This window comes from Manis javanica, chromosome 4 (genome assembly GCF_040802235.1).
Source record: "Manis javanica isolate MJ-LG chromosome 4, MJ_LKY, whole genome shotgun sequence".
Classification (NCBI taxonomy): Eukaryota; Metazoa; Chordata; class Mammalia; order Pholidota; family Manidae; genus Manis; species Manis javanica.
This window is the reverse complement of record NC_133159.1, coordinates 134,974,195-134,990,356: the sequence shown is the minus strand read 5'-3', so window position 1 is coordinate 134,990,356 and position 16,162 is coordinate 134,974,195. Positions and strand designations below refer to the sequence as shown.

At 42.0% G+C, this 16,162-nt stretch overlaps 1 protein-coding gene and 1 long non-coding RNA gene across 2 annotated transcripts in view; one reads left to right on the top strand and one right to left on the bottom strand.

The window, feature by feature from the left end:
- Positions 1-16,162, bottom strand: part of LOC140849063 (uncharacterized) — a 74,372-nt gene that overhangs the window by 37,065 nt on the left and 21,145 nt on the right. The window lies entirely within an intron of this gene.
- Positions 1-16,162, top strand: part of VPS53 (VPS53 subunit of GARP complex) — a 178,146-nt gene that overhangs the window by 143,427 nt on the left and 18,557 nt on the right. The window contains exons 18-19 of the mRNA XM_037022830.2: positions 3,267-3,415; positions 7,394-7,463. Coding sequence (XP_036878725.2) covers positions 3,267-3,415; positions 7,394-7,463 — 219 coding nt within the window. The remainder of the gene's footprint in view (positions 1-3,266; positions 3,416-7,393; positions 7,464-16,162) is intronic.

Here is a 16,162-nt window from a genome sequence, read left to right as displayed (position 1 = left end):
AGCTAGCTGTGAAGCTGTGTTCTCTGATTGGTGGGTTGGTCAGAATTCCCTGCTGCAGTGGGCTTTGCCTAGTCTGGCCTTCCCCGCACTTCCCTGTGAAGTGTCAACATCAAGCACACACTCTTTCCTCAGGTGGCAGAAACCATGGTGCCCCACTCCACAGTCTCCCCCTGTGGCTTAGTGTGGGGCCCTGGAGGCCCTGAGCATTGCTATCTTGATCATTTCCCCGCTTGCTGTTTCTGGCAACCCTACAGCTTAGTCACAGCTGCTTTTGCAAGCTGTTTTTCTTATTGTTTCTAGAGTACCAGCAGTACTCCCCCTTACACCACCCTCCAAACAAAAGGCACAGAAGAGAAAATTTTGAGTGTCGAGGGTAAATTTTAAGTGCCAAATGCAAAGTTTACCTGGAAAAGTTGGCATCTTACTTCTACTGATGGCTTTTCATGATGTTTGTTCTTCCAGTGCAATCTACTATTTGTTTCCTTTTTGGAAAGGGAAATTTGCTTGATCGCTGTATATCTCATTAGCTTCTCCTTGAGAAGCCGGGCTTACCTTGAACTAAGGCCCAGTGAGTGCTTTTATTCTTTTTTTAACAAGTGTCTAGGAAGCCGGATGGGGTAGTGCTTGGGCTTTAGACAACTGGGTCGTCTCCACTCTGCCATTTACCAGTTGTGTACTTTGAGACAAGGGACCTAACCTCCTTGAGCTTTTTGCATTTCCTTATCTGTACGATTAGGTTAGAACTGTGTGAGATCATGTGTGAGTGTAAATGAGAGATGTATGCAAAGCAACCTGCACATGGCAGGTCCTAATGTAGGTTTCTTGGGCCATTCAGGTCACAACCCCAACCCCAAGTCGCCTGGGATGAATGATGGCTGGTATCAGTCATCTGAGACAGTGACTGACTGGACAGAACCACTGCCAACTATATTTTGTAGATTTAAAGCAGTAAGAACAATGTCAACTTCCATCGTTCTCCAGTACCTTAAATTGTTTTCTTACTTCATTAAGCTGACTTAAATTTAAAATCACAATTCCTCTTGACTTTTGCTAATACTTCTTTTAACTTGACCAGTGGGGTCATAACTGGCTAAAGTATTAGAGCCAATCAGATCTGTGCGCATATATCCGAATGCGGACCTGTACAGACGTGGCCAGTGGTGATCAGGAGTTAGGTCACCAGCAGGAGTGTGAAGGCCCACGTTGAGTCCCATGCTGTCTTGCTTCAGAGTTGCTTTGTAACCAGTGATAGGGCGTGTTACCACTTCCCTTTATGTTTGTCTTCTCTTAACAGAGAACTTTAAATAATTGTTAATTAACTTTTTGAGATGTTGAAAAACAAAATGCTGCCAACTTGGGAAACAATAGTCATTACTGTGAAAGAGCTTCGTGTCAACCGGAGGATGGGGGCCTCAAGCTGCCCTCCCAGTTCTGGGTGTTTACCCCGAGCCTTCTGCTCCAAGTGTTGCTGCAGAGCTGGGGGAAACATGAAATGTAGACATTAACAGTACCCATCAATTTTGGCCTCACGCTGTGAGCTCATTCAAAGTCATCTAGGATGCTCATTGTTTGAATGGGTCAATATCTGAAATCAGACGGAAAAAAAAGCCTCTTGAATATGATACTTATTAATGTAAGGAAAACATTTCACATAACTAAAGCATTAGAATGTAGAATCAGTTTATATTAGATCTTTCTACTCTTTCTTCATTGTTTGTTTCTGTTTCTTCCCCAGTAAAAAATTAGAGACCTTTTTCTATCTACAGCCTCTTTGTGAAACCTTACATGAGACTTAATGTAAGTCCTGATTTTCTTACCTTTAAAATATAGATGGAGGTCCCTTCCTGCTTTTTTGTATACTTACACAGAATATAAATATCTGCTGATATGAAGAAACATTAAGACAAAACAGAGTTATTTAAGCTTCCCAGGAGCTGGGGAATCATCCATGTATAATATGATTCTTTCAAACAAGTTCTCTCAGTATTGAGTTTTTCCTTTCCCCAAGAGCTCTATAAAAATAGTGTTTTCTTGCCAGAGACATCAAGGCCTCAGAACTACTGCCCTCCTTCTATGAACCTATTATATGGTTTGTGTTTGGCTTAGGATCTTTTTAACAGACAACCCTGGTCCACTCTGACAGGCTGACTCAGCAGCGCTCCTCCAGCACATTCCTGCTCTTCTCAGGATTGAAGTGCCCTTTCCCTGGCAGCTGTGGGGCAGGCTGGGAGCTGGTACTGCTTCTCCTCTCCTGTATACATGCAGGGGAAGAGACACTGCAACATTGCTTCTTTCTCTGTTCTACTGCAGATGCTTTCCCGAGCATTCCCTAATTCTCCAGCTTAAGCCAAGTGAGTCTTACATTTGTTCACGGCCTAGTCAAGGACCACTCAGGGCGTCTCAGTGATGTTCATCTCCCTGCCCTCCTCGCACCAGTCACCCACACTATCCCCACGCATCTTTCCTGCCCTGTTCCCCATGTCACTGTCTTATCCTCTCATCACCCCCTCAAGCTCACCAGAGATACTCTTTCCTTGAAATCCTGACGTAATCCCAAAGGTTGAGGAGTAAGAGTCTAATGTTTTATTAAGGAAAATTTCAATTATATACAAAAGTAAAGACCATAGTAAAGACAAAGTAAAGACAATGAAGTTCATGTACCCATTACCCAGCTTCACTAATCTTGTTTCATCTTCTCCCAACCCTAGATTATTTTGCAGAAAGTCTCTACACATCATTTTCATTTCTAATTTCCTTTTTTAAAAATCCCCAACTCCTCTGTTTACTTGAGAGAAGGGCCTAAGTGAACTCTCATCCAAGTTTCATTTCATTCAGCCCAGCCACCTCTCTGATCACCCAAGCCACCAAGCTTTTGCTCTTAAGGAGAGGTCCACCCCCTGTTCTCCCACAATCCCTTTCTGGTAGAGCATCTGACAGAAGAATACGATCTGGTTCACCTGCCTGCTGAGGGTTCCTTTAAAAGTGGCATCTTAGGTGGGAAGGGAAGGCCATCTCAGACATGAAGGGGACAGGGTAGGCAGAGGTGCCTTACTCACACCTCCCTGTCGAGGAATAAGGTGTGCTTACTGTTTTTGTTCACAATCAGCCACTGCAGACTAGGTGAGATGAACTCCTGCAGTAAAATGGCAAGTGTGATAGCTAGCTGTGGCCCTCCTTCCCACCCCACCGCCCCTGCCCTGGTAACAGGTAAGGCTGTCCTGCCAGGAGGGACCTAAAGGCTTGTCCTGCCCTGTCTCCATTTGCAGATGCAGTGGCAGAATGTGGAGCACGTTGGTGACCAGAGCCCCTATGTCACCTCTGTCATTCTTCACATTAAGCAGAACGTTCCCATCATCCGTGACAACCTGGCTTCCACGCGGAAATACTTCACTCAGTTCTGCATTAAATTTGCAAAGTAAGTTCTGGAACATTCTGATCATTGGGTTGAGTGCCATACTTACCACCAGCATGCTTGCAATCCAGGTGTCCCCAGTATCCAGCTGGGGCCATTCTAGCAACAAACTAAATTTTTGTACTCCAAAGAAGCATAGTAAAACTAAATCTGCTACTTACCAAATAGATAATGGTAACAGCAATGCAGTCAGTCATCAACCGCATCAAGACAAACAGAAATGAGTTGGGGAATTGTGTTATTATTATCCCCCCAGTTTGGATAATTAAAGTTATTTTTCAGTGATATCATGTATGATTTCATCTCACCAGTAACTAGACTATAAGCTTTTTTAGGAAAGGGACCATCAGTTGTTTCTTTGGAGCCTTCTCTTCCTCCATCCCTATAGGACTTGTTACTGTGGCCACCAGAATTTATCCACTTTGGACATCCTTGAGTCCAGGGAAGGTACTAGAAATGGGGAAGAGCAAGTCAGGGAGCTCCATTGCCAAAGTAGATGAAGTGAGCACTGTACTGCATGCCTCCTGCCACATCATTGTGTGTGACTGTTTCTGGCTTGATGTTTTGGAGCAGAGAAATGGTTTGGCCCTTCGCCAGTGAGCATCTGGCCGTAGCACTGTTTCTCTGGAGACCAGGCAGCGTAGAGGGTCAGTGCCGCCTCTGACCAGTTATCGAACAGGCGTTTTGGCAAACTTCTCAGAGAAAGGCTTCAGGAAGGTCAGCCCCGGCCAAGCTACTGTATTTAGGTGGTTCTCATTCAAGTCCCAAAGGGCAACTTAGGACTACAAGTTTCTGTCTTCCCCAAATCTCTCCCATTTTGTATTCAAATACAGCTTTCTTCTCCCTCACAAACAAATCCCTGGGGAGCAGCAGTTAAGGAGTGGCCGGTGGTGCTAGCTTCAGTTTCCAGTGTGTCAGGAAATGATAGCGTGGACTCTCCAGGGAGGCATCAATGGTTGCAGTACTGTGGATGAACCTTCACTCTCTGGGTGCCCATTAGGGTATGTGAAAAGCATCACTGATAAATCACCTTGTGTTACTCCCCCACAGCCCGTGATAGAAGAGTCACTGAAAAACTTACTGTGGCCAGAAATCTCCAGTGTGGCTGCACAGGCATCTGACTGAGCTAACATTAAAATGAATGAGGGGCCCATTTACTGAGCTCTTCCTGGTATCAGCCTCACAATCTCTCCGAGCCCTTTAATTTTATAACTAAGCTCATACTGGGTGAGCTGGGAATAGGATGCCCTTCTCTCACATCTGGAAAAGTTTAACCTATGATCTAGAAAGTGGTTTTCTGATTTAATCCATGGTACACTCTCCTCCTTGTAAAATCCCAGCCAAAGACTGAAACCTCAGACGGGGCGCTGTGAGAAGACCCAACCCCAACCAAGAGCAATAGCTGCCACTACCTCAAGGGGCTGGAGAAGCCCTTGGCAGTTTCCTATCACAGTGCTGGGACTTCTTCCCCAAAGGCATGTCCCTGGTCCCCACATTTTCCCCACCCCACCCGATGTAGACTAGCACACAGAGCCAGTTCAAGGGCAGCACCGAAGCTACTCTATTGAAAAGTAATTTAGGTTATAACCTGTGTGTGCTGTTGTGATTAGTCATGAATTCAGTCTCATGTTACTTGTTTGGCCTGGCTCTGCTTTAGAGAAAGGAAGAATCCCTCCTGAATAGTCCCTTGTGCTCCCTCTCTCCTGATCAGCAGGCCTTCCCCTAGACCTGATCTCTGGAGTCTACGTTTCTTTCCCTCTGACTGCCTTTCTTATCGCACCAATGCAGAGTCATAGATGTTTCCTTTCTCTTCCTTTTGGTCCCTGGAGCAACAACAGTCTTTCCTGTTTAGACATCAAGATCACTCCCCTGACTGAAACTACTATTTTAACACAAGCAACTTCCTTCATCACTATGCTGATTCTCCTCCATTCAATAATGGAGATAGTAAGACAAATCCCTTAATAGTTGTTGGGAGGATAAAATGAGAAGTCACCTGTAAACTTCCTGGTAAAGTGCTGATACCAAGCTGGCATTCAAGAGGTGGTAGCTGCTACCATTATTATTTGCTGAAGTCATTTGAGTACCTGCTACATAGAATGAAGCATTTTAGCTTAATAGGTGTGGTCCTATCTTGATTTGCCTCCCAGTCAAGTGAAGGGAAATAGACATGTAAGTCATAAAGTCAGTTATATGTTAGGTAGAGCTCTGTGGACTCGATAGGGCATAGTGGAGGTGACTGAGGAAGAGCTTAATAGGAGAGATTTCGCTGAGCAGGGTCTGAGAGCTGTGTGGGTACTGACCACAGGGGTGTAGGGGAGTTAGTTCCAGGCTGAGAGCACAGTGTAAGCAAAGGCACAGAGGCGTTATATAGCCTCAGAATCATGGGATCTGCAGTCAGCTCAACCAGGAGAAAGCGTAGAGTGCCAGGATTCAGCATGATGAGGCTGGGGAAAAAGTCAAGACAATGAAGGAAGGCCTTGTCAGCAGCCAGGAGAAGAGTTTTAATCAGGGAAGGACCCTGAACACATTTGTGTTTGAAACAAATCCTTTTGGAAGCTGATGGATTAGAAAAGAAGACAGGCAGAAGACCAGTTAGGAAACAATTCAAAGAGCTCAAGTAAGACAGAGGAGGGCAGCGGCAATGGGGATGGTCAGGAGGGCAGATGTGGGAGTTCAGGGAAGAGCTGGGAACTAATTGGATAATGGGGCAGAAGGCGAGGAAGTTGTCTTGGGTAACCCCCAATTCTGACTTGGGTGCCTGTGGAGATGAGATCCATTCCACTGAGCTTGGATTCTGGGGTGGGGCTGAACCTTGGATATGCTGGAATGGAGATACCAGTGCCATACCAGCAGGGTGGCCAGTACATCATTAGGTATGAATGGGCACAGTGCACAAGAGAAGATGTGGACAGATCAAGGGATCAGGTCACAAGCCTGAGAGCAGCACTTGAAGAGTGAGGAGAGGAGGGCATTAGCTGGCCTTTGTCTCCACCTCCAAACCCTGCTTACTGCTGTCATTCTGCCACTGGTCATGGGAGCCATGTTCTCCTGGTCAGTTCACTCTGGATCTGCCCTTGATTATAGGCATTTCTGGTTCCCACACTTGCTGCTCTTTTGCACCAGGGCAACTCAGCTTTACCTACTCAGGCCTCTGCCAATTTTTTTCTAAAAAGCCCTCCTGACCTATTTGAATTACATTCTCCCTTTCCTCAAACCAGCTCCTTTAGTCCACCTAGCCAAGGTTGCCCTTCAGTCCCCAGTAAATTTTTTAGAGACCATGATTTTGTTTCCTGACCTGACAGTTGCTCCCTTAGCCATTACTTCCTACTATTTAGTGCCCTGTAACTACCTCATGTATAGTCCACTGTCATATCTGTTAGGGTGTTGTCAGCTACTAGTCATAAAAGCCCTGATGCAAACTGACTTAACCAGAAGGCGAATTTTTTCTTTCATACAACTGGAAGTCCAGAAGTAGGACAGATCAAGAGATGGTTGATTGGGGGGTCCAGAATGTCATTAAGGGCCCAGGTTCTTTACTCTGCCTGCTCTCCTTGGGGCTGGCTTCCTCCTTAAGCTGCTGGTAAAATGGCAGATCTAGAATTATATCCAGATACAAGAACACCCTAAAGGAAAAGTGAGAGTCTTGCCTGGCCATGCAGTGAAGCCCTTCCATCCAGGCTGATTGGGCTGGCTCAGATCACATCCCCTTCTCAGGACCAGCAGCAGTCACCACAGGAACACTGGGCTCTGGCTGAGGCTACTTAGATTCACCCTGCATCCCAAGGCCACATGTGCCTAAATAAAACCAGGGCTTGGCTTGGAAAGAAGAAGACTGCAATGGATGCTGGTAGGCCACAGTAGTATCTTCTTCGATTCTCCATTTCTTATAGAAGGAAGTGGGGCCTTAAGAAAATAGTTTCTGCCATTCTTTATCGAATAGACAGTAAGCCTAATTTGTGACTTCTTTTTTATACACAGCTCCTTCATTCCCAAGTTCATCACCCACCTCTTCAAGTGCAAGCCAATTAGCATGGTGGGAGCAGAACAGGTAAGATGAACTTGGCATAGGGCCTTTTCCTATGGCTTCTGTCACAGATCAAACACTTATCTTTCTAGTTCAGATCTACTCTGGAGAAGTAAAATTTCTGGTTTCCCCTGTTTGGGGACAGAATGATGACCTGGTAGCTTAATTCATTTATCCATTTATTTAAAAGATTTTTCTGAGCGCCTGCTCAGTACCCAGGCATTGTTTTAGGTATACCACAGTGAACAAGACAGAAAAGATCTTTGATGTTTACACATAAGAAGAGAGAGATAATATATATGTTAACAAATAAATTAGAAGATAACTTTAACTTAAGGATGAGGGTATATGAAACTTGGTTATGTGAACAAATAAATGTCTGAGGGGCATGAGGGAGTAATGGTTTTCCACTCGATGGTCAGAGAAGACTCCTCTGGGAGCTGGAGCTCGAGGAGGACTAGGAGAAAAGTGTCCAGCCAGAGGGAGCAGCAAGGGCTCCGATTATTTTGGATCCCACTGTGACTGGGGCAGAGAAGAGCAAGCAAAGAAAGGCTAATCTTTTTGGTGCTGAGAAACTCTGTTCACCTCACAAGAAGCCTTTCTTGATTAACTTCACTCCATTCACTTGATTTCTGTGCTTCAAGACATCTCTTCACAGACTATATCACCTCAGCACTGGTGAGTTGAATCATATGCCACAGCAAAGCCACCTCTTTTCAGCTACCACCTGTTCAGACCATCTGAAGTTTGAACAGCTTGAGTTTGGAGAACAGTTTAAGCTACTCAAAAAAAAGAAAAAGAAAACCAAAACAATAATATTTAGCCCCTAATGTTTTAAAAACACCTACTTAGATGCAACTCATTCATATGCTGATCATAAATGATTCTCATATATTCAGTAAAATAAATCCTGTCTAAGCCTCTATGTTAGCAACACTTAACCTATTTCAGTTACTTTTTATATCTGAAAGAACTCAGACTACATTTTTAAGTAAGAGCATCATAACTCTGCTCTTCCACCAAATTAGTCAGCTTGGTAGAGGCCCAGCTGTTCCCAGCTCCGTGACTTGCCCTCACACCAGGCCCGTGGCTGTGCTGGCTTGAGTCATGCCTCAGGAAGGTGGCAAGTTGGCATGGGCCCAGTGCCTCATGGGTCTCTCAGAAAGCGTCAGAGTTGGAGATGTCATAGCTGGGAATATCAGGAATCTCTTGAATCTGATAAATACAGCATGTTTTATACACATTTTGTAATTGGGTGGCCTTTCCAAGTTATGAAAAGGCAGTGTGGTGTGGGTGTCAAGTCATGGACTCCAGAATCACAGAGGTCTGAGACTAAATCCCGTCTCTGCAATGTAGCAACCATTTGTCCCTAGACAAGTTACTTAACCTCCTACACCTTAGTTCCTCATCTGTAAGATAGGAATAGTCATTGTGCCACCTCCCCAGATAGTTGTGAGAATTAAAAGGTAATGCATATTCAGTGCTTGACACAACATCTGGCCCATGGTAAGGCCTCAGCAGATGCCAGCCCTTACTTACGTAAGCTTCCGCAGACCAGGGTCACGTCTTTGTTTCTGCTCTCAGTGCCCATCTCCCCACATAGTAGCTCCTAGTCAGTGCTTGCCACAGACCAGTTCTAGCCAGAATCAAAAGTATTGTCTCAGAAACTTCCTGGGAGGTTGTGCAGACTCAGACACTGACTGACTGTGTCTGACTTTAGACTTGCAGTGTTTTGCAGTCTTGACTCTGGCATGTCATAAGCATAGAACTAATTGTCTCAGGAGAATAATGCCTCAACATGTTGTCTGCAGTTTTATCAGCACTGCATATTTAATAGCATATTATTATATTTACTGGGAATTGATTCTGTTTACCTCGCTGTCCTGTGTAATCAGAGGGGATGTGGAATAGTTATGATTCATGTATCTGAGAGAAGCTTTGGAGTTCTCCGTTCCTGGGTTTCTGTCTTCAGGCTCGAAGAAGCCACTGGACCACAGAGTTAACTTATTGGGAATGTGTTTTCATGAGTTTATGCTTTGCCCAGGCCTTGTTAGCTGATTTAGTATCTCGTAACCATATTTTCATTTCATCACATAAATCCAGTATCATATTCATTTTCCTCAGATTTTGTCCTTTTTAAAAGAATGTTAAAATAATCAGCTCAGACTCAAGGCCCATATCTTCAGAAAAGTATCAGTGTGGCCTCTCTTGGTGATGTGGATGAGAAAATCATCTGTGAAACTATAGTTTTACTTTCTCAGACCCCAGGCAAATAGGAGTGGGTGATAGGGGAGTGAGAGTCTCAAAAGGCCCAGCCAAGGGGAGGCCATGGGTGGAAATTAATGGGCAGTGACCCTTGAGGGATTGATTCCCAAGTGAAGTTTAGGTTTAGCTGGGTCCTAGTTGCCCTGAGTATCTGGACTTAGAAACCCAAGCACATAGCTGGGAGGCATGATCACTCAGGCAGCAGAACCACAGGAATCCAGAAGTTAACACAGATGTCTCAGATTGGAACAGATTCTGCCTCAAGTCTTGTAGTGGCTGTAATCCAAGCTTGAGAAAAGCTGTGAAATCCAAAACTAAGATTTAGCCTGATATCTGCTGCCTATGCTTTGCCACCAAGGTACTAGATCCTAAATTTAGATTATAGTTTAATATTGTACTGAAAAAGGAGACATTTTCTTGGTCTTTATTCATTTCCTGATTACTATATAAAGTGATTACTATGTATCTTTGGGCCACAGGGTCCTCTTGAGCAATTGCAAGGGCACATGGCACTGAACCATAACTATATTTGTAAAGCTTCTTGCTAGTTTATGATTTTCAGAGAATCTTGTGGAATTTGCAAGGTCATTAATTAGTCTCATGGTCATGGTATCTATGACTATAGAAACAGAATCCGTTTGCACAAACTTATCATAGGGAAACAGCACCACATGGTGTAGGGAAAAGGGCCCTGATGCCTTGGGGTCCAGTCCCTCCTTTGCTGTTAATGGTCCCTATGATCATGAGCAGCTGCTTTCCTGCTCTAGGCTCAGTTTCCTCATGTGAAATAAGAGCACTGACTCTCACACACCTTCTAATAAGATCTATCATATTATGAAGTTGAAAATATTTTGAGCAATATATTTCATGTCTGTGAAATTATTTTCTTTTGTATTTTTATACCATATCAACTTTTTTAATTGTGGTAAAATATAAATTTATCTTTTTTATTTTTTTGAGAGGGCATCTCTCATATTTATTGATCAAATGGTTGTTAACAACAATAAAATTCTGTATAGGGGACTCAATGCACAATCATTAATCAACCCCAAGCCTAGTTCTCAACAGTCTCCAATCTTCTGAAGCATAACGAATGAGTTCTTACATGGTGAACAAGTTCTTACATGGTGAACAAATTCTTACATAGTGAATAAGTTCTTACATGGTGAACAGTGCAAGGGCAGTCATCACAGAAACTTTCAGTTTTGATCATGCATTATGAACTATAAACAATCAGGTCAAATATGAATATTCATTTAATTTTTATACTTGATTTATATGTGAATCCCACATTTCTCCCTTATTATTATTGTTATTATTATTATTATTTTTAATAAAATGCTGAAGTGGTAGGTAGATGCAAGATAAAGGTAGAAAACATAGTTTAGTGCTGTAAGAGGGCAAACGTAGATGATCAGGTGTGTGCCTATAGACTAAGTGTTAATCCAAGCTAGACAAGGGCAACAAAACATCCACGGATGCAGAAGATTTCTCTCAAAACAGGGGGGGTGGGGTTCTAAGCCTCACCTCTGTTGATCCCCAATTTCTCACCTGAAGGTCCCCCTGCAACTGTGCCTGTCTTAGGTTGTTCCTCCCTTGAGGAATCTTACCCGTCTCTGGCTAACCAGTCATCTTCCGGGGCCATACAGGGAAATGTAAAGTTGGTAAGTGAGAGAGAAGTAATATTGTTTGAAAAGGTTAGCTTTTTACTTCTTTGCAGATTTATGCCCTGTGGCTCTTATGCCCAGCATTTGTCTTGAGGTATCTTTACCACTTGGAAGAATTATGATACTCGGTAATTTCGTTATGAGGCACGAATTCTACTTAAAGGTTGTAATTAGGAGGGAAGAAGAAAAGCTATAGAAGTAGCAGATGAAAGAAAACATGGGAAGACTGATTATTTCTTTGACATATCTTCTTGTGGAGTAACATAAGCATGTATAGGTTTTAAACTACTAATTAAATTGCATACACACATTAACATAATAGGAATACAGCTACATAACCAAAGCAGACCTACAATTACCAGCCATCTCCAATGAAACCAAGAAAACCAGTTAGGCACCCTAGGCATTTGTGAAAACTTATCAATGATATGATGGATATTGTCTAACTGAATTTGAATAGTTTGAGGAAAATCAGACAAATTAAAACAACACATTCCTGGGAACTGTTCACATCCCATATGTTCTTTTAACAGTAGATAGTCTGTAGTCGCAAGATTTTGGAGCGCTGCAACTTGCATTTCTCCTAATTCTTGGTTGAGTTCCGACAGTATAGATCCAGTCAAATTTGTTGTTTTACTGTATGCACAAGCCAGCTTAGATATCTTCTTCTTCATTCCAATGGCAAGTCCAGGAACCAGTGGGATGAATGCAGCTACAACTGCAACAGCGCCAGGATCTTTGTTGAAGTTTTTTATGTTCATCTTCTGGAATGACTCTTCCAGAGAATGCTGATGTTGGAAGTTCTTCTTCTTCATATCGTATCTTAATTTGTTTTCTGGGTAACCAAATTAGGCTTTGATCCTCTGTATAAACACAAACACACCCTTTGCCCACACTTTGATATGCCCTTTATACCATTGTGAAGAACTTATTGGAGATCACCACACAGGAACTGCTTTTTTTTCTTTTTTTTTAAGAGAAAGGAATATTATCAGAAAAATGTACTTCCATAACTGATGATCTGACACCCTTTAAATGATCGAACTTAAGGATATTTAAAGCATGCTTTAATCGTTGATTTACAGTTAGTTTTATCCTATCAGGGAGTAATCCCCCTTTTCTTTCCTTTTTTTTTTTTGTTATCATTAATCTACAATTACATGAAGAATATTATGTTTACTAGGCTCTCCCCTATACCAGGTCCCCCCCACAAACCCCTTTACAGTCACTGTCCATCAGCATAGCAAAATGTTGTAGAATCACTACTTGTCTTCTCTGTGCTGTACAGCCCTCCCCTTTCTCCCCCCCGATTATGCATGCTAATCATAATACCCCCTTTCTTCTTCCCCCGCTTATCCCTCCCTACCCACCCATCCTCCCCAGTCCCTTTCCCTTTGGTACCTGTTAGTCCATTCTTGGGTTCTGTGATTCTGCTGCTGTTCTGTTCCTTCAGTTTTTCCTTTGTTCTTATACTCCACAGATGAGTGAAATCATTTGGTATTTCTCTTTCTCTCCTTGGCTTATTTCAATGAGCATAATATCCTCTAGCTCCATCCATGTTGCTGCAAATGGTTGGATTTGTTTTCTTCTTATGGCTGAGTAATATTCCATTGTGTATATGTACCACATCTTCTTTATCCATTCATCTACCGATGGACACTTAGGTTGCTTCCAATTCTTGGCTATTTAAATAGTGCTGTGATAAACAGGGGTGCATCTGTCTTTTTCAAAATGAGTGCTGTGTTCTTAGGGTAAATTCCTAGGAGTGGTATTCCTTGGTCAAATGGTAAGTCTATTTTGAGCATATTGAGGAACCTCCATACAGCTTTCCACAATGGTTGAACTAATTTACATTCCCACCAGCAATGTAGGGGAGGGTTCCACTTTCTCCACAACCTCACCAACGTTTGTTGTTGTTTGTCTTTTGGATGGCAGCCATCCTTCCTGGTGTGAGGTGATACCTCATTGTGGTTTTAATTTGCATTTCTCTGATAATTAGCAATGTGGAGCATCTTTTCATGTGTCTGTTGGCCATCTGTTTTTCTTTTTTGGAGAACTGTCTGTTCAGTTCCTCTGCCCATTTTTTAATTGGATTATTTGTTTTTTGTTTGTTGAGGTGTGTGAGCTCTTTATATATTTTGGATGTCAAGCCTTTATTGGATCTGTCATTTATGAATATATTCTCCCATACTGTAGGGTACCTTTTTGTTCTATTGATAGTGTCTTTTGCTGTACAGAAGCTTTTCAGCTTAATATAGTCCCACTTGTTCATTTTTGCTGTTGTTTCCCTTGCCTGGGGAGATATGTTCAAGAAGAGGTCACTCATGTTTATGTCTAAGAGGTTTTTGCCTATGTTTTTTTGTAAGAGTTTTATGGTTTCATGACTTACATTCAGGTCTTTGATCCATTTTGCATTTACTTTTGTGTATGGGGTTAGACAATGGTCCAGTTTCATTCTCCCACATATAGTTGTCCAGTTTTGCCAGCACCATCTGTTGAAGAGACTGTCATTTTGCCATTGTATGTCCATGGCTCCTTTATCAAATATTAATTGGCCATATATGTTTGGGTTAATGTCTGGAGTCTCTAATCTGTTCCACTGGTCTGTGGCTCTGTTCTTGTGCCAGTACCAAATTGTCTTGATTACTATGGCTTTGTAGTAGAGCTTGAAGTTGGGGAGTGAGATCCCCCCTACTTTATTCTTCTTTTTCAGGATTGCTTTGGCTATTCGGGGTCTTTGGTGTTTCCATATGAATTTTTGAATTATTTGTTCCAGTTCGTTGAAGAATGTTGCTGGTAGTTTGATAGAGATCGCATCAAATCTGTATATTGCTTTGGGCAGGATGGCCATTTTGACGATACTAATTCTTCCTAGCCATGAGCATGGGATGAGTTTCCATTTATTAGTGTCCCCTTTAATTTCTCTTAAGAGTGACTTGTAGTTTTCAGGGTATAGGTCTTTCACTTCTTTGGTTAGGTTTTTTCCTAGGTATTTTATTCTTTTTGATGCAATTGTGAATGGAATTGTTTTCCTGATTTCTCTTTCTGCTAGTTCATCGTTAGTATATAGGAAAGCCACAGATTTCTGTTTGTTAATTTTGTATCCTGCAACTTTGCTGTATTCTGATATCAGTTCCAGTAGTTTTGGAGTGGAGTCTTTAGGGTTTTTTATGTACAATATCATGTCATCTGCAAATAGTGACAGTTTGACTTCTTCTTTACCAATGTGGATTCCTTGTATTTCTTTGTTTTGTCTGATTGCCATGGCTAGGAACTACAGTACTATGACGAATAACAGTGGGGAGTGTGGGCATCCCTGTCTTGTTCCCAATCTCAGAGGAAAAGCTTTCAGCTTCTCGCTGTTCAGTATGATGTTGGCTGTGGGTTTATCATATATGGCCTTTATTATGTTGAGGTACTTGCCCTCTACACCCATTTTGCTGAGGGTTTTTATCATGAATGGATGTTGAATTTTGTCAAATGCTTTTTCAGCATCTCTGGAGATGATCATGTGGTTTTTGTCTTTCTTTTTGTTGATGTGGTGGATGATGTTGATGGATTTTCGAATGTTGTACCATCCTTGCATCCCTGGGATGAATCCCACTTGGTCATGGTGTATGAGCCTTTTGATATATTTTTTAATTCGGCTTGCTAATATTTTATTGAGTATTTTTGCATCTACATTCATCAGGGATATTGGTCTGTAATTTTCTTTTTTGGTGGGTTCTTTGCCTGGTTTTGGTATTAGGGTGATGTTGGCTTCATAGAATGAGTTTGGGAGTATTCCCTCCTCTTCTATTTTTTGGAAAACTTTAAGGAGAATGGGTATTATGTCTTCTCTGTATGTCTGATAAAATTCTGAGGTAAATCCGTCCGACCTGGGGGTTTTGTTCTTAGGTAGCTTTTGATTACCGTTTCAATTTCTTTGTTGGTAATTGGTTTGTTTAGATTTTGTGTTTCTTCCTTGGTCAGTCTTGGAAGGTTGTATTTTTCTAGGAAGTTGTCCATTTCTTCTAGGTTTTCCAGCTTGTTGGCATATAGGTTTTCATAGTAGTCTTTAATAATTCTTTGTATTTCTGTGGAGTCTGTCGTGATTTTTCCATTCTCATTTCTGATTATGTTTATTTGTGTTGACTCTCTTTTTCTCTTAATAAGTTGGGCTAGAGGCTTATCTATTTTGTTTATTTTCTCAAAGAACCAGCTCTTGGTTTCATTGATTTTTGCTATTGTTTTATTCTTCTCAATTTTATTTATTTCTTCTCTGATCTTTATTATGTCCCTCCTTCTGCTGACTTTAGGTCTCATTTGTTCTTCTTTTTCCAGTTTCGATAATTGTGATGTTAGACTATACATTTGGGATTGTTCTTCCTTCTTTAAATATGGCTGGGTTGCTATATGCTTTCCTCTTATGACTGCTTTTGCTGCGTCCCACAGAAGTTGGGGCTTTGTGTTGTTGTTGTCATTTGTTTCCATATATTCCTTGATCTCTATTTTAATTTGTTCGTTGATCCATTGATTATTTAGGAGCACGTTGTTAAGCCTCCATGTGTTTGTGAGCCTTTTTGTTTTCTTTGTAGAATTTATTTCTAGTTTTATACCTTTGTGGTCTGAAAAATTGGTTGGTAGAATTTCAGTCTTTTGGAATTTACTGAGGCTCTTTTTGTGGGCTAGTATGTGGTCTATTCTGGAGAATGTTCCATGTGCACTTGAGAAGAATGTATATCCTGTTGCTTTTGGATGTAGAGTTCTATAGATGTCTATTAGGTCCATCTGTTCTACTGTGTTGTTCAG